This window comes from Podarcis muralis, chromosome 2 (assembly GCF_964188315.1).
Source record: "Podarcis muralis chromosome 2, rPodMur119.hap1.1, whole genome shotgun sequence".
Taxonomy (NCBI): domain Eukaryota; kingdom Metazoa; phylum Chordata; class Lepidosauria; order Squamata; family Lacertidae; genus Podarcis; species Podarcis muralis.
In genome coordinates, this window is record NC_135656.1 from 91395073 (window position 1) to 91420213 (window position 25141).

Consider the following 25141-nt stretch of genomic DNA (forward strand, 5'->3'; position numbering starts at 1 on the left):
GATGGAATAATATGAACTTGTCTTTATGGGGTAGGATATCCTTGATAAAAATGTCAATTCTCCCCAAAATGCTCTTTCTTTTCCAGATGAGCCCAATAATTATTGGGACAAAATGTTTTAAAGGCTGGCAAAAGGATCTTTCTAATTTTATTTGGCAGGGTAAGAAGCCAAAAGTAAGGTTCAAAGTACTGACGGAGCCCGGAGAAAGCGGCAGGTTCATGGTCCCAGACCTCAAGCTGTATTTTGAGGCGGCATGCATGATGTGGCTGAAAGATTGGATGTTACTGACAGATATGGTAATCCTAGACCTGGAGGACTGGGACAAAGTTTTTGGGTGGCATGGCTACCTGGGTCATGATAAAATAAAACACATAGAGGCTTTACTAATCATTTGGTGAGAAAGGCCCTATTCAAAGTTTGGGAAAGAAACAAAACAATAGTAACAGCCAAAACTCCCTGGTGGCTATCGCCTATAGAGTCATCAGCCATGCATAGAAATAATATAAAAGACAGTTGGCTAACATAGGGAACTTGTAGAAGAGATAAAGGACTGCCCGACAGTGAAGAAGTTTGAAGAATTAAAAGAGAGGGGGGTGAATTGGTTAGAATAGTTCTAATTAAAAACAGTATCTGAGAAAGATAATAAACTTAAGGGGTTTGATAAAAAAATATTGGTATGGGAAAAGGAAATCAAATACAACAACCAACAGACTCTCTCAAAAATATATAAATTGTTACAATTTAATCCTATTAAAAAATGGGAACAAGATCTGGGCCACTCAATTGAATATAATGAATGGGAAAGACTGTGGACAAAAAATATAAATTTCACAGCATGTTACCTAATAAGAGAGAACTATATGAAAATGCATCATAGGTGGTACCTGGCGCCAAAAAGGCTGGCAAAAATGAATAAAACATAGATAGATAAAATAGCAGTTAGGATTTTTTTTAACCGATAAGGCATAGGATAAAACATCTGGATAAAATACAGGATTAGACACGAATAGTGGATGGATAAAAAATTGATAAAATAAGAACTAAAAACAAACAAGGACACGCAGTTAAAACAACTGTGAGAGCAAAAGAACTAAAAAAATTGTAGTTAAAATAACTATAAGAGGCTGCAGAGTAAAAGCCTCTTAAATAGAGGACACTCACAACATTAAAAACTGCTGTGTAGATATGGTTAAAACAGACAGTTAAAACGAAGTACAACACTAAATTTAGCAGCAATGTACAACTATAAACTGACCCAGGGAGTTGACTCAGAATAAAACATATAATAAGAAGTGCTGGAGATGTAAGAAACAAAAACAAACTTTCTACCATATATGGTGGACATGCCCCGAAACTGGGAAATTTTGGAGCATGATTCATGAAGAAATAAAAGAAAATACTAAGAATATCATATAGTAAAAGGCCAGAGGCATTCCTTTTAGGATTTTTAAACGATATTGCAAAAGACAAAACTAAATTTTTCTTATACGTGACGTCTGCAGCAAGAATCCTGGTGACTAAGTATTGGAAAGGGAATCAGTTACCCACTAGGGGAGAATGGTTATATTTAGAATTAGCCAAATTGACAGATTTAATAAGACAAAAACCAAAAAGTGAAGTGAAAAAGGAATGGGAGTACCTAAACGAATACATTAAAAGCCAAGGTTCGAGGACAGAAATCTGGCTGAGTCTGGAATAACCTTGTGAAGTGAAAGGATAAGAGAGAGATTTATATCTAGATGCTAGGATAGAGATGATAAGGAAAACAGGAAGATACAATGAGAGGTAAACGAGGTGTTGTGGGATTGGTGGAAGTCAATGTTTGTTTTCCTTTTTAGTTATTAATTTGTAAGATTTGGATTTGTTTTTCATATGCTTGTTTTTGTGTATTGTTATTTTTCATTTTATTTTTGTAGTGGTGTGGAAAATACTAATAAAATCTACTATTTTTTAAAAAAAGCACCCCCTTTCGGATATTCCCCCCTGGGTGTCAATTCCACCTTTGAAATCCTGGTAATGTCTGTAAAAATCCAGACATATGGCAGCCCTATCTTAAAGGCACTCTCTTGTAATTATTAATCCACATGGTTTAGACATGAGAACATAAGAGCCAACTGGCACAAGCCAATGACCCATCTAATTCAGCATGATAGTCTCACAGTAGCCACTCAAATGCCTATGGGAAGCCCCAAAGCAATAGCACTACCCCAACTCCTGCAGTTTCCAGCCATTGGTATTCAGGAGCACATGCCCTCCAACAGTGAAGGTAATCAACAAGGTTGGTAGCCACCTGGATTTATCTAATCCTCTTCTAAAGCCATCCAAGTTGATCACCACCACTACTGCATGTGGGAGTGAATTTCATAGTTTAACTATGTGAAGAAGTACTTTCTTTTGTCTGCCTCAAATCTTCCATCATTGAGTTTCATTGAATGGCCACACAGTTTAGTATTGTTATGAATTTGGGGTGTTAAAACTGGGACCAGATCCGTGTGTCTTAAGACACTTCTAAATCCCTGGAACTAGTAAGTGTTAGAATTTAAGGCTTCCAATTCTGGGAAATGGCCAGACCACTATAATCCCTGGTTCTAGCAAAGTGTTAGAATCCAATCAAGCCTTGGGCTGTTAAATGGAGTGATAGACTCAAGTTCAGCAAGTGTTAACAGCTAATTAAACCAAGCTAGCCTCCTGGCTGATGAGCCATTAAAAAGCCAAAGCATCAAAGAGCTCGTGAGAGACAGCAAATGGGTGGATAAAGCCAGAGCTTAAGAGTAGAGAGTTGGAAGCAATCAGAGTTGGAATCTTAGGTTAGGAAGGAGTTATGTGACTGGGAAAAGAAAAGCAGTGGGCAGAGCATGATGTCTCATGTCTGTTTGGATCAAAGGCTACACCCATGGCTGAAGCAAGACTTTCTTGGAGTGTTAATGACATGAACCCCTCCATTGTAGGCTCAGGTTGTACAGGGTTAATCCTTTAAAAGAGGCCCCATGGATACAGAGTACACATGTTCCACAGGGTCTCTTTTAAAAGACTCACTCTGTATATATGGGTGAATAGATTCAGGTAGGTAGCCATGTTGGTCTGACGCAGTTGACATATATATAAAAATTGTCCAGTAGCACCTTAGAGACCAACTAAGTTTGTTCTTGGTATAAGCTTTCGTGTATCTGAAGAAGTGTGCATGCACACCAAAACTTATACCAGAAACAATCTTAGTTGGTCTCTAAGGTGCTACTGAAATTTTTTAAATATTTTTAAAATATATTGCATATGTGTGAATAGTTAGATCTTAAGAGGGGTATGAGGGTATGGCAGCGGTGGTCTTGCACAGAAGTTTTATGCATAGTACCTACAACAGTACGAGGGGGGTAGGCAAGAATTAAGAGCTTTTGGTGTTTAAAATCACACCTACTGTTTCACTCTCAATATATGAAAGCACACTATCTCTATCTATTGAACTAATTTCCTTTTCTTGTAAAGGCAGTTGCACCTGCACTCTTAATCTCTCTCTTTGGCAAGATGACTAAAATGTTCAAAGCCCTAATTCTTTGGGATTTTGTGCCTTCAAATCATGTTTTCATGTAACTAGAATAGGAAAGACAGAAAAAGGGGGAAAGCTTTCAGCATCATCTGCTGAATATCCTGATATCTCACATCAATGTTGCACATAACCTCTGGTTTCTTGCTCACATCAGAAATAACTCTTTATGTAAGAGCAAAATACAAGCTTCTAGCTAAAGCTTCCCTTTAGCGCAGAGTTGATGGATGGCCATCCTGACTCGGCCCCAGACACACTGACCAGATGTTTGCAAGCTGTGGCTGGATGGTTACGTGGGAGCCGGTTGAAGCTAAATCCTTCGAAGACAGAGGTCCTGTGGCTGGGACGGGGTGATATGGGATTGGGGGGGGGGCAACTCCCATCTCTTGCGGGGGTGCAATTAGTGCCAGCACCGTCCGTTAAGAGTTTGGGTGTAATCTTCGACACCTCCCTTTCCATGGAGGCGCAGATTGCAGCTATAACAAAGGCGGCATTTTTCCATCTCCGCCAAGCTAAGCAGTTGGCTCCTTACCTCTCTCGCCCTGACCTAGCCACTGTGATCCACGCGACGGTCACCTCCAGACTGGATTATTGTAACTCGCTCTACGTGGGGCTGCCCTTGAGACTGACCCAGAAACTCCAGCAGGTGCAGAATGCTGCAGCGAGACTCCTTACGAGGTCTTCGCTGCGAGATCACATTCACCCGGTGCTATACCAGCTGCACTGGCTCCCGGTGGAGTACAGGATCAGGTTTAAGGGGCTGGTTTTAACCTTTAAAGCCCTATACGGCCTAGGACCCTTGTACCTACGGGACCGCCTCTCCTGGTATGCCCCACAGAGAAACTTACGGTCTTCAAATAAAAACATCTTGAAGGTCCCAGACCACAGAGAAGTTAGGCTGGCCTCAACTAGAGCCAGGGCATTTCGGCTGTGGCTCCGATCTGGTAGAACACTCTGTCACAAGAGACCAGGGCCCTGCAGGACTTGACATCTTTCCGCAGGGCCTGCAAGACAGAGCTGTTCCACCAGGCCTTTGGCCAGGGCACAGCCTGACTCCCTCCCTCGGCAAGCTTCGCGGAGCTCTGGCCCAATGGTCGCCAGTGGCTTGAATTAATTAATTTTATAATGAATGATTTTAGAATGTTGTTTATGCTGTACTTTTGTACTGTTTTATTGTTGTTAGCCGCCCTGAGCCCGGCTTTGGCTGGGGAGGGTGGGATATAAATAAAACTCTTTATGTAAGAGCAAAATACAAGCTTCTAGCTAAAGCTTCCCTTTAGCGCAGAGTTATTGGTATATCAACATTTTAGGAGAAGAATAACTTCTGTTACTGCAGGAGAGCAATGGAGGAAAATCTGGATCACATCTAAATGTATACATGTTGTATTGTCCTGCAGAGCAATCCTAAGCCCATTTACTCAGTTGTCCCACTGAGCTTCATGGGCATGAAACAACCTTCGATAGCTTGACTTCCTTCTCTTAATGAAAGATACCATTTGTTCCAGTTGGAATGTAGTTCATACACTACAGAAAGAAAAACACTAAACACGCTTTTGATGTGACGGTAACATAACAAGTTGTGCATTCAACATACAAAGTTTTTTTTCTTCCAATGAAATACCCATCCATAGATTGTTGGTTTGGTTGTTTTTTGTTTGTTTAATATATAAACCAACTGTGACTAAAACTCACATTTGATAAAATAGATTTTTTAGGAAAAAAATGAAATCTAATTTGACCCAGAGACCCACAATTTTATATAAGATTGGATATATTTTATGTCAAAACATAATCACCCATTAAAGCTGGTGATGCAACTAAAAAGATACATTATTGCAATTGTTCTAGAAAAAAATAAACAGAACAAAAACTATAATTTATTATACTTCTGTCTTCATTCTATGCCAGGTGTTGGTGGATTACACAGGAAAAAATTAAGTTTTCTTTAAAAGTTTCTACTAAATATAATAAAAGAGCAATTAACATTTAGTTTGTTACATTGAAAAAGTGTACACACTTAATTGCTTTGTTAGCTTTACCTAAGTCTCTTCAGCTATAAAAAAAGAAAGAAAACCTGTTGTTCATAGTCAAAAAACATTCAAATCAGTTGATACAACATTACAGTACAGCCAACTAACATTGTTCAAAATCTTGTCATTTTATCTCAAGTAAAAGAGTCCTTAGACCAGATTATGACAAAGCTGGTTTAATGTATTTTCAAGTTGGTTGAGTTAAGATTTTGCAGGACACTGTACTTTCTGTTGATGGCTTCAGAAGAAAGGGGTCATGCGACTTGTAAATCAAAGGGCAATCCCAGCCTTCCATTCCCCACCCAGCATTCGTTAGAACAGCATTGTTAAATTAAGCAGAACTAAAAAAAAATTGGAAGCTAAGTGAAGCTGCCATTTGTGTGTGTCAAAACAATTGCGATACGCTATACTAAAAACATTTTGAAATATCCACCTGTCCTCACCACTCTGCCACAAAACCAGCAAAGTCAAAAAAATACAAAAGTCTTCAAACTTGTCACTTTTGCAGAATAAAGCAAAAAAGTCTTTGTGCTCCTTACTACCAGAAGCAAAATACCATCTGAGTTACCACATATAATAGCTTCTGGACGTGTCCACTTGAGTTGGCTTGGTTTCTGCAGTGCCCTCCTTGTCTTTTTCACTGTCACCTTCCCAGAGGTTAATAAGTGGGGGATAGAGTTCATTCAGAGGGATGGAGGAGGTCTTTTGCATATACTTTTTCAGTGAATGGTGGTAGTTTTTCCTCTTAAACCTCTTAGCAACATAGACAGAAACAGAAGCAAGACTAATAACAGCAAACATGGATCCCATGACTGCAGCCAGAGCTGTGCTTGTTTCTTGGTCAGTAATCTCAAGGGAAAATGCTGCATTTTTTGTTGTAACGTTAACACAGGACTTTTGAGTTTGCTGATGGATGTTAGATACAGTGAGACAGACTTCGTAATCTGTGGAAGGTTGCAAGTGTGTGAGGTTGTATTCATGCACATCCACCGGGACCCTAGCAGTATAGGTAATGTGAGGATTATCAATCTTCATTGTAGCGGATGACCATTTCAAGTTGGACGTCATTACGTTAGAGTTAACCTTCCAAGACACCAAGATTGAGTGAGATTCTGCTTGTTTGACATATATTTTCAGAACTTGAGTACCGTCCAGCAGTGTTCCATTCACTCTAATTGTAGCTACTCTTGTATCTGCTCCTTCTATGTTTTGAGCCACACATGTGTACCTCCCTGAATCCTCGGTCTGAATATTTGATATTTCCAGAGTCCCTTCACTGCTAAGCTTGTACTTGTCCGAAAGGGTTTCAGCAGTTATTTTATTCCCAAGTGGAGTTACCCAATAAATTTCAGGTTCTGGCTCTGCCATAGCCCGACAATCCAAGAAGACAGTCATGCCGATGTCCAAATTCAAATGATTTGGAAATGTGTCATGAGAAATCATTGGAAGACATTGCTCACTGGAATCCTGTATTAACACCTCCTTGACTTGCTGCCCTCTGTATTCTGGTGGCATAGCACAGAACATTGATAAGGGCTCCATGAAACGGATATTAGTCTTGTTTGAGTTTATCCAGTGGATGACACAGTCACACCTGAGGGGATTACTGTGAATGCTGATCTCACGCAAGTTTGGCAGGGATTCCACTGTTTTTTGGTAGACTGCATTCAAGGCATTATTGTTGAGCATCAGGCTTTCCAGAGCAGGAACATCCCGAAATGCTAAACGATGTATATAAGATAACTTTGGGTTGTTTGTTGCTTCAAGCTTGGTAAGTTCAGGAAGATTGTCTAATGCATACCTGTCAACAGAGACCAGCTCTCCCATATTGTTGATTCCAAGTTCTTTCAACCGAAGCATGTTTTTGAAGTCTCCTTCTTGGATTTTGTGGATTGGGTTTTTGTTAAGATCCAAAAATTTTAAATTTGGAACTTTCTCAAGTGCAAGCTGAGGAACTTTAACTAATCTGTTGTCATAAAAAGAGAGGCTTTCAAGACTATCCAAGCCTACTAGAGCATTTCCAGGGATGTCAGTCAGGTACATACCAGCCAGAACCAGACTTCTTAAATTTGAGAGTGGCTTGAAATTCATATCTAATATCCCAATGACAGGATTTTCCCCAATCATCAGAATTTCCAAGTTGGGTGTAGAATCAAACCAGCGACTGTCAATAACTTTTAATTTGTTGGAATTAAGATGAAGTCTTAAAAGGTTCTTCAAGCCTGAGAATGCATTTGCAGAAATGGTACTGATTTGGTTATGGTTTATATAAAGTTCCTGAAGATTGCACAGATCCTGTAAGCAGTAATCTGTCATCTCCGTGATCTGATTCTCCTCCAGATGTAAAGTAGTGAGCTGAGTAAGATTTGACAGCCCCACATCTTTTATACTAGTAAAATTATTCTGTGAAAAATCCAGTTCTGTTAAATTGAAAAGCTGTTGGAGCTCATCAGTGGTCTTGGCAATGTTGTTGCTTTGCAAGAGAAGAACTTGAGTATCACTGGAAAGATTACTGGGGATTTTTGTTAAACGAAGATCGTTGCAGTCAACTGTTGTAGCTTCTCTATAGGTCGACTGGGGTGTAAACCACGGCCTTATCTCACAGACGCACAATTGTGGACATTCATTATTTGGTATGGAAGATGCACTAAATTGATTTACGAGTAATCCCAGAACCAAATGGCAAACCCTTAATGTAAAATTGATCCCAGCCATAGCGGTTTCCTAGTAGGTTCTTCTGGTTTACTACTTGCAAGTACTAGTAGATCAAATGCTTAGGCATTCAAAAGATGGAAGATGTTCTTGTTATTTTCTTGTGAACAGTTAGCGATGCGATGTCTCTTCACCAAGCCTAGTTCTTTCACTCTACGGAAGCTATGTTCCTCGATATATTGGGATACATCTGAAAAGAAACAAACAGATATGAAATGCATGCCTTCTGTCTTCTGGAGACTTTATTTTCAGTACACTATCATTAGAGCTTTTCTATATGCAGCCAATATTGATTTAATGAACTTCTAAAAATGCCTGACTATTACAAATGTTCAAAATTGCCATTCAAATATTCCGTGGTTTGCTCTTAATCATAAACAGAACAGACAACATTTGGATTGGAGTTCAATGTCGTAAAATATTTCCCCAACAATGGTATTTCACTGGTGTCTCTCCCCACACCGATTCTGGTCCCTCTTGACTTTGTTTACTCATGTAAACGGAACTGCTTCTAACTGCATAGGGTGACAATTTGGAGTAGTCTCCAGTGACATGATTGGAGAAAGGGGTTATAATTCAGTAACAACAGAGCATCTGCCTTGCATGCTAAAGTTCCCAGGTTCAACTCCCAGCATCTCCAGGTAGGGCTGGGAGAGAACCTTGCCTGAAACCCTAAAGGGCCACTGCCAGTCAGTGCAGACTATATGGACCAATGGTCTGACTTACTATGAGCAGCTTCCTGTGCTAATGTTGTGCTTGCTTGAGCGGCCAGATGTTAATTTATGGAGATGCATCAGATATATAACAACATGGAAGTTTCTATGGAGCTACTGGACCATGGATAAAGGAACCTCTGGTCCTCCAGCTGTTGCGGGACTTTAACTATTCACCATCCCAGCCAGCAAAGCCAGTAGTCAGGGGTGATGCGAGTTGCAGTCTGACAATATCTGGAGGGCCGGAGTTTGCCCATCCCTCTACTAGTCCATCGTTATATATTTCCAATCCACGAACACACACACACACACAGTTAATAAATACTGTACAAATGAGGGATGCCCACTGACAAGATTTCCTCCCGACCCAATTCAGAGCATTAGAAAACAGTCTGCCTTGGTCCTAGTGCTTCATAGGTTGCTCAATTCAGCTTAGGGTCCATATCTCCATTTCCCTGCCTATTCATTCCGGGAAATCAAAAGACGGCAATAACTTTGTCAGGAGTGGATAACATTTACAGAAGTATTATTCCTCCACAGTGGATAAAGCCAGCCCAGTTACAGGCAAATAGGTCCAGGACCCTGTTTATGCTAAGGACCTTTAAATGTGAATATTATCTATAACTTCTTTATTTTTAGGTAGAAATGGATAGATTTTGCAGCCACTCACATCTTCAGAGGGAATGAATCCTGCAAAATTTCAGCTGGAGTGGTTTTCCCATTGCAGTTTTGTGTTGGTTAAAAAAAAAGGGAATCACTTGACCTCCCCATACATTTTCTGGGCAATTGGTCTCAAAACTTCAGACATGAGAGATGTGCCCCCTGGGTAAGGAACCTACCAAACTGCAGGCAAGTAAGTCTAGTGCGGTTTGTGCTAGGCACCTTCAAAGCCGATTTTGGGGAGGATTCATTTTCTGGGTGAAATCATTTGCTCTGAATACATGCCTGACTTGTCAATCACATCTGATTTTCCCTCTGCTTCCTCCCCAACTTTGCTGCTTGCTGTGACTTCCCAACATCATCCCACGTGGGTGTGATTCTCTGCACAGTAAACTGCAAGAAATTACTATTGCTTTGAGCAAACAACTGTCTGCAGCATTTTGATGTCTGGATCATCAAACTTGTGTAACTTTTTACAGATCCCTCTTCATTTCTAGCAAGTCCAAAGTCCCTCCAAGGCACTGTCTCGGGATTCAATATTTGTCCAGATGTGATGCACATTCTATGCACGTTGCATGTACACAATATTTGTGGTAGACTTAAACTGGCTATTTTGTTTCCACCCAAAAAGGAAATCAGCATCATTTTGCGAATTCAGTGCACTCTCTCTCTCTCTTTCTCTCATCATCTAAGCCAATTCTCAAGGGTTCCATATTCAGCCACTCCCCACTGTACATGCAGAGAAATTCATCTCATAAATATGAATGGGAAGCTTCTATAGATGCTGGGCGCTAGATGACTCCTAATAACTCTGTTAATCCACAAAGTATTTTTCTTCCTTTCAAATATCATTCATTAGTTTACAGTAATTGATTCCATGAATATAACTTCTATTCAGCAAGGAGAATGACTGTTCTCAATTATGTGCTTAAAACTGCTCTGGCTATATCTGTTTATGGAGACTTATCTTATACAAAGCCTATAATAAAACATATAAAACACAGCAAGGTTCAGGATAAGCCACAAATTCAAATCGATTCTGGTGTTAATATTTATATCCTATCAACTGCATATCACATATTGTGCAACTGTACTTTTCTGGTTTCAGCAAACAGAATAGCAATTATTAAGCATTTCATTATTTTTATGTCAACAATCTGAATACCACTTAATCACAGTCTTCTCTAAGCAGTGTACAGGAGACCCAAATGAGTTAAAACTAAGTCTGCTGGACTAAAAAAAAGTATTCAGTAAGTACCGGAAGTTCAGCAGGGAGGGAGCCTATCTGTCCTGAACCGTAAGGGAGTTCCACAAAAATGGACCCACTCTGAATGCGTGGCTCCTTTTGTTTCTTAAAATAAGTGATCTCTTACAGAAGGAAAATGCAATTTTCTTTTAACTGGAAAAATGTTCTTTATGAATAATGTGCATATTAGTTTTTCTCTCTCTCTCTAAACAATGGCTAGAAGTGATTGATTGTACATATCTATTAATGAAAGTATGTTTCAGTTTTAACACAGTAAATTGCAATTGCTTTCACATGCCGTGCTCCATTTTAATTTTTTGCACTCAGGTGAACTGCAGTTCAGACTAGAGTGCAAAAGCAGTTTAGAAGGAGGAGAGTAAGTCAGAAATCGTGAGAGAGAGAGGAAAAGAAAGAAAAAAGAAGTGAACTCTACACTGGACTTTTGAGTACTTTTGTAAGTGCACTTTTGGCCTTTTAATGTATTAAGTCTCTGGTCTGTAGTCTGAAATAAAAATCTAGATGCCAGTTTACCTAGCCAACTCTCATTTAGCAATGAGTCTATAGGAAGGAGGCCAGGTTTCACAAATACACTGCACTACAGATATGGCACCAAAACATCTGCTCAGGATGATGCTGATCTGTGGCAGACTGCATTCTGTTGTTTTTGTTATTTGTATACCACCCTTCATTTGAAGATCACAGGGTGGTTCATAACATAAAAATACAAAAACGAGAACACAAAATGCATAATAAAACAAAAACATCTCCCACAAACACATTTTTAAGGGACATAGAATGTTTAATCAGCTAAAGGCCTGAAATGTTCTTGTCTATCACCTAAAGATATGTAATGAAGGCACCAGGCGAGCCTCTCTGGGGAGAGCATTCCGCAAACAGGGATCCAATGCAGAAAAGGCTTGTTCTTATGTTGCCACCCTCCAGGCCTCTTATGCAAGGAGGACACAAAGAAGGGCCTCAGACGATGATTGCAGGGTCCAAATCAGTTCATATGGGTAAAGGCAGACCTTGAAATAAGGATTTTGAAAGCAAGCGCATGCCTATAATGGTAGGCAGTGGTTCAAAGTGGATTAAAGCACTGCTTTGTTGCAGAGTTGTTGCAAAAATCAAATGGGAAAAGTGATGCTGTTCTCTACTGTCCAAAAAGTGTTATCGTATTACTAGGAATCTCGTGGTATAAATAATAATTACAACTCTGGCTCAATGCGAGTAGAGATCTTCATAATGTAAATCTCACTTGACAGGAAGACAGGAGGGAGGAATACTTGGCCCCAACACTCATTGCTGGCTTCATGAAAACAAAGATTGATAAAGTCTGGAATGTGATCAACCAGATGCCACAAACGAGACACAAGTGCAACAGCATTCTTGTCACTTGTGATTCCTGGCAACTGGTATAAGAGGTACGCTACCTCTCAGTCATCTTAGCAAGTAGCCACAGATATCCTTAACTGCCATGGTATTAGCTAATCATCTTTTAAAGCTATCCCAGTTGGTGGGTATCACATCTTGTTTGAGCAAATTCCAGTGCACTGTTGTGAAGAAGTACTTCCTTTCATCTGTCCTGAAGCTTCATTGAATGGTCAGAGGTTCTAGTGTTATGAGAGAGAAAGACACCTCCCTACCCACATTCTCTACACCATAATTTTGCACACCCAAATCATGTCCCCTCTTGCTCACATTTCTCTAAGCTAAAAGTACTCAAGCGCTGCAGCCTAAGAGAACTACTCTTAAGAGAATTGCTCCAGCCCCTTCATCATTTTCATTTCCCTTTTCTGAACCCTTTCCAACTTTAAAATATCTTTTTGGAGGAGAGACAACTGGAACTGTACACAGTATTCCAAGTGTGGCCACACATGTACAACGGCACTGGCAGTTTTATTTGTAACCTTTTCCCTAATGATCCTGAGCACGCAATTCATCTTTTTCACACAGCTGCTGCACACTGCGTTGACATCTTCACTGTGTTATCTAGGAAGACCTCAAACATTTCATTCCTCGTCAGCCACCACTTCAACCACAAGCGTATGTGTGAAATTTCAATGTTTTTGCTCCAATGTGCATCTTTTTACACCTGCTTACAGTGAATCCTGCTTGCCATTTACTGCTTGTTTACCCAGTTCTTTAAATATTTTCAGGTGGATGCCATCCAGACCCAGTGATCTACTAATTTTTAATTTGTCAATGAGACCTAGAACTTTGTCTTTTGTCACTTCTATTTCTTTTAGTTCCTAAGGCTCTCCTCTTGCAGAAGTTAGCTCAGGTAGATCTGCCCTACGTCCTCTGCTGTGAAGACAGATGCAAAAGATTTCATTCAGCTCCTCCAAAATCTCCTTTAGCACACCTTTGACTGCCCTGTCATCCAAAAGTCCATCTGTGTCTTCCTATCCAGCTTCCTGCCTCTAATGTATTTTTTTAATGGCTGGTCATTCATATGCTCTTAACAGTATGCTCTTTGAATTCTTTTTAAAGTATAAAAGTTGTTTATTGAAAAGTCTTTTCCAATGTCTATGTTCTTTAATTACAGCAGGAACTGGTTTCTAACTCAACAAATACAAAGTTGAAGACTTCTCTGCTACTAAAACTTTGTCTTACCCCTGGTTGCTTTCAGGGACTAATTTATGTCTGCATATAAATGGCCGTGTCTTTTATTTTGTGGTACTGTTGAGTTGCCTCACTTCCTCTGCATTATGGGAAATTAATGGAGAACCCAAGGAAGGAGTGGTCACGATCAGTGAGCTGGCAAGGGATAATAATAATAATAATAATAATAATTTATACCGCACCCATCCAGCTGGGTTTCCCCAGCCACTCTGGGTGGCTCCCAACCAAATATTAAAAACACAATACAGCATTAAACATAAAAAACTTCCCTACCTCTATACATTTTCCCCCATATAGACACTAAATGATAATATTAATGAATACTATATGGCAAGTTTCAAACAACTGAAGTGGGCCATCATACAGTTAGATTTTGGCCACAAAATTATTTCCAAAGCAATTGTTTTGCTAGTTACCAATCTTTGGGAGAAATTTAAAGAAAAAAGATAATCAACTGCTACTAACCTCTCTCTCTCTTCTCCTGTACACATCACCAACCCCTAACCTGAATTAGAGCTTTGTAATTTGTTTTTACAGAACACATGGTCATGATAAAGAGTCAAAACCATCCATACAATACATTATCAGCAACAAGTCCTGAGGGTTGCTGAGATCCTCAGTACAAGTACACACACAGGACCTGCCTGTGAATGGCAAGAAAGAAATAGGTCATTTCAAAACAGAAGAAACAACATAATCACAGCTCCATGCAACATTCTACACAAATCCAGTCACTGAAACCACTGTTTGATTGCCACTTGCTCACACTTTGATTACACTAAATTAAAATACAAAAATCAAAGGGAAATAAAGCAGCTTCAAAAATTATGTTAAGATATTGAAAATCTATCTATAACTGTCTAGTTAGAGCCCAGGATGAGGAAGTCTATATTTTCAAATATTATTGCATATTGTTTTATAACACATAATATTCATTAAGGGCTAGGGAGAAAACAATTACACAAAAAAGGAACATAGTTTGCATTGGCTGCATTTGAAATCCGGTCTCGGTTTGCAAAGGCTAATGGAGTTTTCTTCAGGGGGATCATCTGTGACATTATTAGACAATTTATTTGAATAATGGTGTATTATGCTAAAGAGCGGGAGTTCTGATGTTTGAACACTCTGGCCAACATGATTGTTAATGTAATTATTTGTACTGTTGTTGATGCTATTGAAATGGCCTCTGGCTAAAGCAATTAAAGAAACTGTATAATTTCACATGGCAGTTGTTTGTATCAAGTTGGTTTATGCAAGCCGATTCAGAGAAGCAATTACTCACAAAACAATGTATGGAACTGCTTTAAGAGATTTCAGGAAATAAATAAGAGAAAACTCTTTTGTCTAAAAGGCTCCGAAAAGATGGATTTAGACCAAACACCACAAAATTGATCCCTGGGAAATGAAATAGGGAACTGCCTTTGCTTATCTACCTTTCTCTTCATCCTTGTTTTCGAGGAAAGAAAGGAACAGATCCAATAATGAACTCAAAATAAACTGGACATTAGTATTTCCCCATTTATCCAAGAGAAAATTGAAGGGTAGAATTGAAAACCATTACAAAACTGTATTTCTCTTTCTCTGTAATATCTGAATCAGGAGCTGCTGAGGAAGCCCTGAGCTGGTGTCCAGATACAGTGATGGGTTGGATGGGAGCTAATAAACTGAGTTTGAATCCAGACATGTCAGAGGTTCTGTGGATGAGTGGTTTTGGGTCCAGGAAACTAGTATGTTGCCTGCTCTGGATGGGGCACACTTTCACCGAAAGAACAGGTCCATAATCTGGGGGTCTCTTAGATCCAGTTCTGTTGCTGGAGGCACAGGATTCTCCAGTATCTGGAGGAACCTTCTGCCAGTTTTGGCTGGTAAAACAGGCATGGTTGTTTCTGGATTAGGACGGCATGACCACTAATCATCCATGCATTGATCATCTCAAAGTTGGATTACTGCAATGTGCTCTATGTGGGGCTACCATTGAGGGTGGTCCAGAGGCTGCAGATAGTGCAGAACTCAGCAGCTAGAGTGCTTGTGGGGAGCAAACTACCATTGACATATAGCAGCTTTTTTTTTTAACAAGATTTGCATAGGCTGCTTATCTGCTACTGGACCAAGATCAATATAAGGCTTTATAAGGCCCTATAAAGCTCAGGATCGGGTTATTTGGAATACCACCTTATCCCTTATATACCCAGTACATCCTTGTATTCTGTGAGAAAGTTTTCTCCTTGGAAGTCCCAAATCAGAGGATTTTAGTGACTACTGTGAGAGAGCAGATGCTAGACAAGATTAATCTTTGGTCTGATCGCCAGGGCTCCTCTTATGTTAAAGCCTCTGTGTTATTACTTTTATTGGACCATGTAAGATTAATGTATTGTCAGCACAGCAACTTTTGTGTTTCTTTCTCTGCGGCAAATTCTTATAACTGGAAGTCTTAAAGTGCAGCTACTGCATACTGGCATTCTGCAAAAGTCAACCAGGGAATTGCAACATTGCCCCTTTCTGTCGTTCTCTAGCTATGTATATGTCATTAGCAAAGCATTACCAAATCATATTAGAAACTTAAAAAATAATAAGTGCTTGCAAATAGTGGGCTGTCAAATTATCTACTATACCAGATTGCTTTTTGGTTTTGCTTTCAGTGGAAATAAAATATGCCCTTGTTTAAAGACTAGGGGGTAAAATGGCAAGACAAATGTAATTGTGTAATTGTTGACTTTACAATGAAGAACCACCTTCAACCATTGTGCTCTCTCGGTGCAGTTACATTACGGGCTTTCAAAGCAACATCTAAACAGGCCAAGAATTTCGTTACATGTTCTATGCAGCAGTGAGCAGAAGCCAATTGATTAGGTGATAAATGCCGCTACAGGCTTCTTGAATTCTTCCGCACCTGCTCCCAACTCAAGATAGGAAGTGGACTGCCATGCACTAAGAACCATCTTGAGAGAGGTACACAAAATGAAGCCTCAGCTTACCCCTTCAGCTGGTACCCATTAAAAAGGAAACATATCCTAATTATAAAAGCTGTACCAAACCTTGAATGACAGGAAGATGGGTGCTGTGCTAGCTTCATGTTTCTTATATTGCTAGGTTCCAAGGGGTAGCACAGTTCACAATTTTAGCCATCAGATGCAATCAAGAACTCGTTCTTTCCTATTGCACACAACCAAGAAAGTGCTCACTTTTGTGCCTCTCTCTTTCCCACTTTAACTAACCAACATGATTCAAAGCGCAGCCAGTAGATGATCATACAGAATGTTTGTCCACTCAAAAGCAAGGAGACTCTGATGTATATGTGTTGTATTTACATGAAATACTGTAGTTTAAGTTGTGTAATGACTGGCTTGGATCTTAAATTGCTTCTCTGTTCACGTAAGGGACAGGATTAACAACCTTTTCCAACTGCAGCAGCTCGCCACCCCCCAATATCTAAAGTAATTTTTGAGTGACCCCCAACAGCAGCAGATTTGGGGAGAGCAGAGGGGGCTACAGAAGAAAGGGGAAGTCAGGAAAGCGTCATTGCATGGGTGTGTCCTCTGCACCACTCAGGGACAAAAGTATGAATCAAAGCCATTATGAAAAGGCAGATCCAATGTTTTCCTTCCTGTGACTCCCGTTGCAGTCACAGAAATGCCTTTTGTTCAATATGTAAAAACTCCAGGCTGGGTTTTGTTTTCAAATTCTTAGGGTACAAGAGAGTTTTTCTAAATGGATATTTGGAACACCACAGACAATGCCGTCTCCCTGATCTCAGAATCTGTTCCGGGATGCCTGATGCTTACATGCTACTATTCTTTTTGTAGTGACTTTCATTCTTCACTGCACTCTCTCTTCGGGGGCTTCCCCAGTGTCTAGGAAACCCTTTGCTAGGATGCTGGACTGTAAAATCAAATTTAACAACAGTTTCTAAGTGTGCGTTTATTAAATTAGCATATTAATGACAAAGGCTATCGGAAAAACATAAAGCTTGTGATAAATACACGTATAAACAGTTCATCCATTTTTATAGCCTTGACTCTTCAACAATACGGTAGCAAAAATGAAAGCGCACGAGGATTTATATTGGTGGGGGACCTAAGTATCCCCCCCCCAATATAAAGCCATGTGCCCTTTTATTTTTTGCAGAACAGCTGAAAATGAGGGGGGTGGCCTAAATGGCTCCTCCCCTTATTTACAGCTCTTCTGAAATAAATTGTTCAGTATTGCAATTAAACATAAAATAAAATGGCAAATCGCAATTGCCAGAATTCGCTATACACTGGTGCAGTCATCAGGAGAGGAACTTCCAGTTGTGCCCCATAACACTGGGCTCTGCTCCATGATGACACAGTGCAGGGCAACAGTGTAGTGTTCTGGAAACTCCTTCTGGTGCATATCAGATAGGTGCCAACCATTTGGGCACCTCTTGAATATCTTTTTATTACATCGGGCCTTCCCAGAAGGCTAATCTGGGCCTGGATGCTTTACTGTTTATATACTGTTAATTTTGAAACAGTATCATACTATTTCAATAGGCTTTCATGCAGTTCTTAGTTTACTGTATTGATCTGGTTCCTGTTTGGTATATTTGTCTTGAGGTTCTTTTGAACAGAAACAGATTTTTAAAATCTGTTAATAAATAAAGAACCCTTGATTTGCTATAACTACATCATTATGGAAATTATTATTATTATTATTAGAGGACTTGACTTCCAGAATTCAAGGTTATTTTGATGGTTATTAAAAATCAGGTGAGTCAAAGGTGATGCCTACACATTTTCCCATTAACCGTTACTGAAAATAGTGGCAAGGTAGCCTGCACCTTATCCCATAAGTCGATGTGCAGTGTCATGAGAGCCACACTTCCACGGCTTCCTTACATGACAGTTTATATCTTAAGAAAAATAAAAAATGTATTCAGCTTCCCACAATCTATATGCTTTTGTCTGGAAAAGACCTGAGCTACCCCTCATCTATTGTATAGCTCTGTCTTTTTTAATTAATTCCTGATTGCTTGACTGATTGCTTGATTTTGGGGGGGATAATTTGTACATAACCACCAATTAACCCCATCCATCAACAAAGCTACCCCCATTTTTCATAGACTTCATCTGCACATTGTCCACCCACTCACCAAAGACTAATTTCTTCTGAGGAATACATGGTTGTTTCTGACTATGCACATCCTCTGCTACTTTACAAAAGCATAGAAATCTCCTGAGGTTCTCCCCCCCCTTTCCTGCTCATCTCTTAGATTAAGATAAAATGTGCACAGGTGAAACTATACATATTTAGCATACTTTGTGAAACAGGAGGCATTCATCACAGTCTTCCATGGAGGAAACAGGCACATGGTGATAAAGGTTTTAAGATTTAATACCAACCCAGATTAAGGGATAAACTGAAAAATAAATACATTACGAAGCACTGGTGGATACATATCCTCTGGGTACACCTAACTCTGTGGGCCCTGCCCAATGAAAGTAGCACAAGCTGAGTGTGTACAGGTGTACTCAGAGTGTGATTTAGTTCACTATTGTCCAAAGGCACAGTAAACATCAGCTGGGCATCCTGAGTATAATTAGGAAGTGTTACCAGCACAACTGAAACTGCGCATTTGTTTAGCAGAACACCTACATAGGTGTAAGTAGCAGCTGTGTGCACCTGTCTGCTTCACTCATCAACTCCACCTTGCCTAAGACACTTACCTCTCTCCCTTCACATCTCACCAAACCTCTACAGCTCACCTGGGCCTCCTGCCTGCCCGCTCTGCCTTCTGTGTCAAAACTTTGTAACTCTGCCTCCAAATTTTGTCTGAGCAAAGCAGGCATCTTGAACAGAAATTGGTACAAATGCTACAACTGAGGGGAAATGTCATGCCTGCTTTACGTAATCAACACAGACCAAATGATGCTGTGGCTTAAACTGACGTCCTGGAGGAAGTTATTTGAAGAGGCCTCCTACCAGTGTGAAAATATTTACTGCTGCATTTTGCCACTTGCCAACATGGACATACACATCATATGACTTGTTTGCTGATGCTTAACACCTGATGCAACAGTACAAACCTATTTGTTGGAGGATAGAGTTTTGTGTACCACATAGCCTGGCCTGCACTCTGTAAGGTAGCCTGCTGTCCTCAAGTGTAGTGGATTACACTGACCTGTCACCACAGGGAAGGTTCAACTGCCTGTCTGGTCTTTATATGTGAAATGGGGAGTGAAGATGCCATCCTGTCCTTTGCTTCAGACAATTTGTGTGTGTGTGTGTGTGTGTGTGTGTGTGTGTGTGTGTGTGTATTAATGGTTCCTTGTCATTCTGGGGAAAAAGTGATATGTGGGGTGCCACAGGGTTCTGTCCTGGGCCCCTTTGTTGTTCAACATCTTTATAAATGACTTATATGAAGGAACGCTCATCAGACTTGAGGAGGACACCAAACTAGGAGAGGTAGCTAATGTCACTGAAGACAGAATCAAGATTCACTATGACTATCAGATTGGAGACCTGGGCCAAAACTAACCAAATGAATTTCAATAGGGACAAATGTCAGGTTCTGCACTTAGGCAGGAATAACCAGCTGCACAAATATAAGATGGGGGACACCTGGCTTGCCAGTAGTACATGTGAAAAGGATCTAGGGGACTTAGTGGCCCACATGCATAACATGAGTCAACAGTGTGATGCAGCCAAAAAGCAAGAAAACAAACAAAAACCAAAGCTATTCTAGGCTGCATCAACAGTAGTATAGTGTCTAGGTCAGGGGAAGTTATAGCACCACTCTATTCTGCCTTGGTCAGACCCAACCTGGAGTACTGTGCCCAATTCTGGGCACCACAATTTAAGGAGGATATTAATAAGCTGGAATGTGTGCAGAGGAGGGTGACAAAGCTGATCAAGGGTCTAGAAACCAAGCCGTATGAGGAACTGTTGAGGGAACTGGGTATATTTAGCCTGAATAAGAGGACACTGAAAGGAGATACAAGAGTCATCTTCAAATATCTAAAGGGCTATCACGTGGAAGATGGCACAAGCTGGTTTTCTCCTGCTCTGGAGGATAGAACCTGAACCAATGACTTCAAGATACAGGAAAGGAGATTCCAACTCTGTCAATAGAGGTTTTTAAGCAGAGGGTGGATGGCCATCTGTCATGGCTGCTTTAGTTAAGAATCCTGCATTGCAGAGGGTTGGATTAGATGGGCCTTGAGAATCCCTTCCAACTCTACAATTCTATGATTCTATGCTACTTGCATAGCCAGAGTCCTGATCTGACAATGCATGGCAGCACCTTACTCAATGCATGTCTACTTAAGGCCTGTCTCTGGTTTTGCTGTTCTATCATTTCTCAGCAGTTGAGAAGCACTCCGGTAGATTCACAGTGAGGTGCCTTCACTTACAAAATTGGTAGCCTTTCATGAACCTTCTATTTAAACATGACTGTTACCTGCAGCTGTCTACTTACGAAAGCATGTCATTACAGTTTCCTAACTTTCAAAACTCTTTTGGAAGTTATTTGGAGGCCAGAAATGGTTTTATTTTCACCATGACGTAGAACTGTTTAGCTGTACACCCTGAGCAAGGGTGTGGGAAAATGGTTGCTTGTACATAAGAGCATGAGCAAAGTTATTATTGCAGGGTGATTTTGCAGCACGAGATATTGCTTGGAGCATGATGAGCGCGTGAACACTTCGTGCTAGATTACTGATTGGCTAACGTAGGATAGTACCCTCCTTGTCTGTGGGCAGGGGCAAGGTTGCATTTTTGTGATTGTTACTTATCTTGTACCAGGAAAAGCAAGCGTTGGGCTGGAGGTAGAGAGGAGGTATTTTTTGCTGTGCACAATAAAGGTTGGCTATTAGGCTCTTTGAATCCAACTTGGCGTGAGACTGATTATTGATGTCGAGCAGGCTCTCGACACAAGGGACAATGTGCAACGGTGTTGCCATGAAGTCTTGTTGGCTAGCAGATTAGCAAAGGTGTGCAATGAAAGAATACACCAAAGTTTGCACAAAAGACTGGATCCCTGGGAGCACCTGCACCACTTCTCCTGACCTCTGAAATACTCTAATCTAAGCAAAGTTCTGCAAGTGCTGTTGACAAATGTTTGGTGTACAGTGCAATGCCACTTAAGGTGAAAAATGGAGGGCATTAATGACAAAACTGCCAGTGATTCCATCCTTTTCAGTATTTCATTTCTTATACCCTTTAAAGGATCTCTCTCGCAAACAATCGAAAATATGATATAGTGAGATAAATCACTTTATTGCAGGACAAATTATGTGACAGAAGTCACGAAGTTATACAACAAGTACAAGGGGCTGAAACAGTGATTTACGGTGTTCAACACATTTGTATGCCACTCCTCAGTTAGCAAGAATGCCCAAGGCTGATCACAACAAAACAGTATGAAGCATGTGACAGATGACCCCTCCCTGCCTGTGCCTTCCAAATGTGATTGACTCCAATTCCCACCATTCCCAACAAGAGGCCATACTTGACTGAGGCTGATGGGAATTGGAGGACACCAGATCGGGGAAGGTGGTGATCAGTAGAGGATGCTCACTCAGGGCAACATGGAGCTTAAGCTGAAACAAAAATAAAAAGCTTCCCCCCAAATAACACCCCCCCCAAAAAAAAATCCCCCCACAGAGTTTTCTGTTCCCTGCATATTCCCTAGCTTTCCATTTGAACTGTTGCAACCATTTCCACCAATCAGGTATTTCCACTGCTCAGCCAATCCTAAAACAATATGTGCTAAATGAGAAGTAGTGATGCATTAGAGAAACATGTAACTACACCTGAACTGGAAATTTGTCTATCTAATGTGAAGGTGGGCTAATCTAGTATCTTTCTGAAGGACAACTTTTGATAAAGGCATGCACACTTCAAGCTTGTTACAGTAGCTGTGTTTCTTCCTTGCCATTGTCAGTAATTTAGTAGCTGCCAAATGAATGAATGAATACTAGACGCATGATTGGCTTGTATGAACATAAGCTTGACAGCGTCAGCATCACTACTGAATTTGCATCCTAAGCTTTCTTCTGAAGGAGCCCGTGGCAGCAAGTAATGTAAGGATGTTACATGTAACCAAGACATGAACCAATACTACAAATCTTTCCTTGCATTTTAGCTGCAGTTCTCCAAAAGGCAGCTTGTTTTCTTTTGACACCACAAATAATTGTTAAAGAAGTGAACTTGGAAACTGCACGTGGACAGCAGTAAAGCAGCCGTGAAGGCACATTTTTTTAAAAAAAGTTACTGTTCTTATTAAATATAGAAGTTCCTCACTGGCAAGGCAGGTGCACATTGTATATGCTTTTTCTTTTTCTTTCTGAGGCACACAGTTTGTAAGTAGGCCTCTTTTGCCTGCTTAAATCTGTATGAAGATGCTGTGGGTGACCTGGAATGGGTCGGTCCTTCATCTCTGTTATCTGCACATTTTTCTTTTCTGGAAGCCAACTGGCAAGAGTCTCATCTTTGTATTCCTCACCCCCAAACCAGTGCACTAGGTAATAGAATGCTGATCGGGGACCACAATTCCTTTACTATAGCCTCTTTGTATGGTGCTACTGTTGGGTAAATTACTCTCAGTATTTCTATATAAAATTGTCTGGTACACTTTCAAAGGGGTAACTATCCACCTAGTTGCCATCTACAGCAGAGTTGAAAACCAGCAAATGTCTTGTTGTAGGACGGGGTGTTTGTTTGTTTGTTTGTTTAGATGATATACTGGCTCTCCTACAAGCTTGTGGATTTGTTAAGGTGGAAGCACTGCTCTTTCCATTTTGTTAAAAATTGCATGGTGGCCAACTTTGCATGGTTGTTGCGAGGACTATACACTTTGGGGGACGACAGAGGACGAGATGGTTGGATAGTGTTCTCGAAGCTACCAGCATGAGTTTGACCAAACTGCGGGAGGAAGTGGAAGACAGGAGTGCCTGCCGTGCTCTGGTCCATGGGGTCACGAAGAGTCGGACACGACTAAACGACTAAACAACAACAACAAAATGCTCTTACAAAAAGCAGAAAGCTGCAGATGAGAACATTGTGTACAGAGTCTAGACACAGTATAGGCACATGTATTACATGTGGCTGGCACAACTCGCCCAGTCAAGTTTGTCCCAGCAGACATCCATCCTCACATTGGAATTGCTATGGACTTGCATGTAATATCTAACATGACTAGGCCATAATATCCTGGTTGTGCCCCAAATTATTTTTTCTTTGATTTCTTAATGTTTGTTTTAGTATTTTTCTAAACCTGCCCTCTCCTGCTGCCTTCAAAAACAGGGCGAAACATGCTGAAGATCATCTTCTTCTTTGCATTTATATCTCCCCTTTTCCTCCAAGGAGCTCCAAGTGGCACTCATGATTTTCCTCTTCCCAATGGTATCCTCACAACAATACTGAGATGCATTACGCTGAGAGACCATGTCTGACTCAAGGTTCATGGCCGGGTAGTTTTAACCCTGTTCCCCCAGATCCTAATCCAATTAATATCACACCACTTTACAGCTTATTCTTTAAAATTAGGTCTAGAAGTGAACAAGCTGGAGGAGGGGAATAATATTTTCCTATAGGTCTGGAAGTTTATGGGTTCTATGTGGCACATTTTGAACTGTGTGGCACACCACTGGCCCCATCTATGAGACCTCCTAAGTCCTGCCTAGTTGCCTGACAAGGTCCAGCGTCCACCAGTCACCCCTGGCTGTAACAGAGGAATATGTGGGTATGCACATATATGGCTGATAGTCAACAGCTAAAATCAGGTTAGGTGACATACTGGAAAAGGCTGGCCAAATGAAGTGGTCTTAGTGGCAACATAATCAACTTCAAGATATTTCAAATGGAAGGTTGCACCATTGCAAAGGTCCTATGATCCAGTCACAACCCACAGAATTTGCCAGGCAGGAGAACACTGAAGAGAGCTTTGAAGATTACTTCAGCATTCAAATAAGAGTCCTGCAGGACAACATGGTGCTTGTTTAGACACCTGGATTCTAAGCCATTTAAAACCTTAAAAGGTTAGCACCATCACTCTGAATTATGCTCGAAAATGGATTGGAAAACTGCACTGTTGTTTAAGAACAGGGAAGGTGAATTTGTTACAGGCAGGCCTAGTTAGAAACCTAGCAACTAACTACAGCTTCTGCGTGGAAAAGTACTTCAACAGGAACACCAACCATAGCAGTGGGAAGCTCCCTGAGAGCTTTCAGGATTTCATCCAGATGCATCAGCCTCTGAAAGGATGGAAAATTATAAGAGGTCCCCCACCTTTGCAGAAGGAAATTGTTACTGCAAGTCTAAACCTCACCAGGAGATGATACATAATAATGGTACAGCTTATCTCTTCCTGAAATGTGGGGATTTCCTGTTAGTATTATATTACTATTAAGAATTAGGAATCACCTTTCACCCTTGCTTTTGCCATACAAAGTAAGTCCAAACATCATTTACAGCCTGGTGATCAAGAAAGCACCATTTTCAAATCAGAGTTCTTACTTTCAGCTAAAACAGGATATCATGCCCTACAGCCAGTGGCGGAGGAAGCCACTCAGGTGCCTGGGGTGGTGCGCCCAGGGTCGGGGTGCACCGCAGGGCCTCCGGAGTCTGCCTTCCTCCTCTTACTCAGCCGCCCTACAGC

General features: G+C 40.7%; 1 protein-coding gene across 1 annotated transcript in view; it reads right to left on the reverse strand.

Moving 5' to 3' along the window:
- Positions 1–5395: 5395 nt before the first annotated feature.
- The window catches only part of LRRN1 (leucine rich repeat neuronal 1), a 224006-nt gene continuing 204260 nt past the window's right edge, over positions 5396–25141 (reverse strand). The window contains exon 3 of the mRNA XM_028719353.2: positions 5396–8470. Coding sequence (XP_028575186.1) covers positions 6133–8283 — 2151 coding nt within the window. The 5' untranslated portion in view covers positions 8284–8470 and the 3' untranslated portion in view covers positions 5396–6132. The remainder of the gene's footprint in view (positions 8471–25141) is intronic.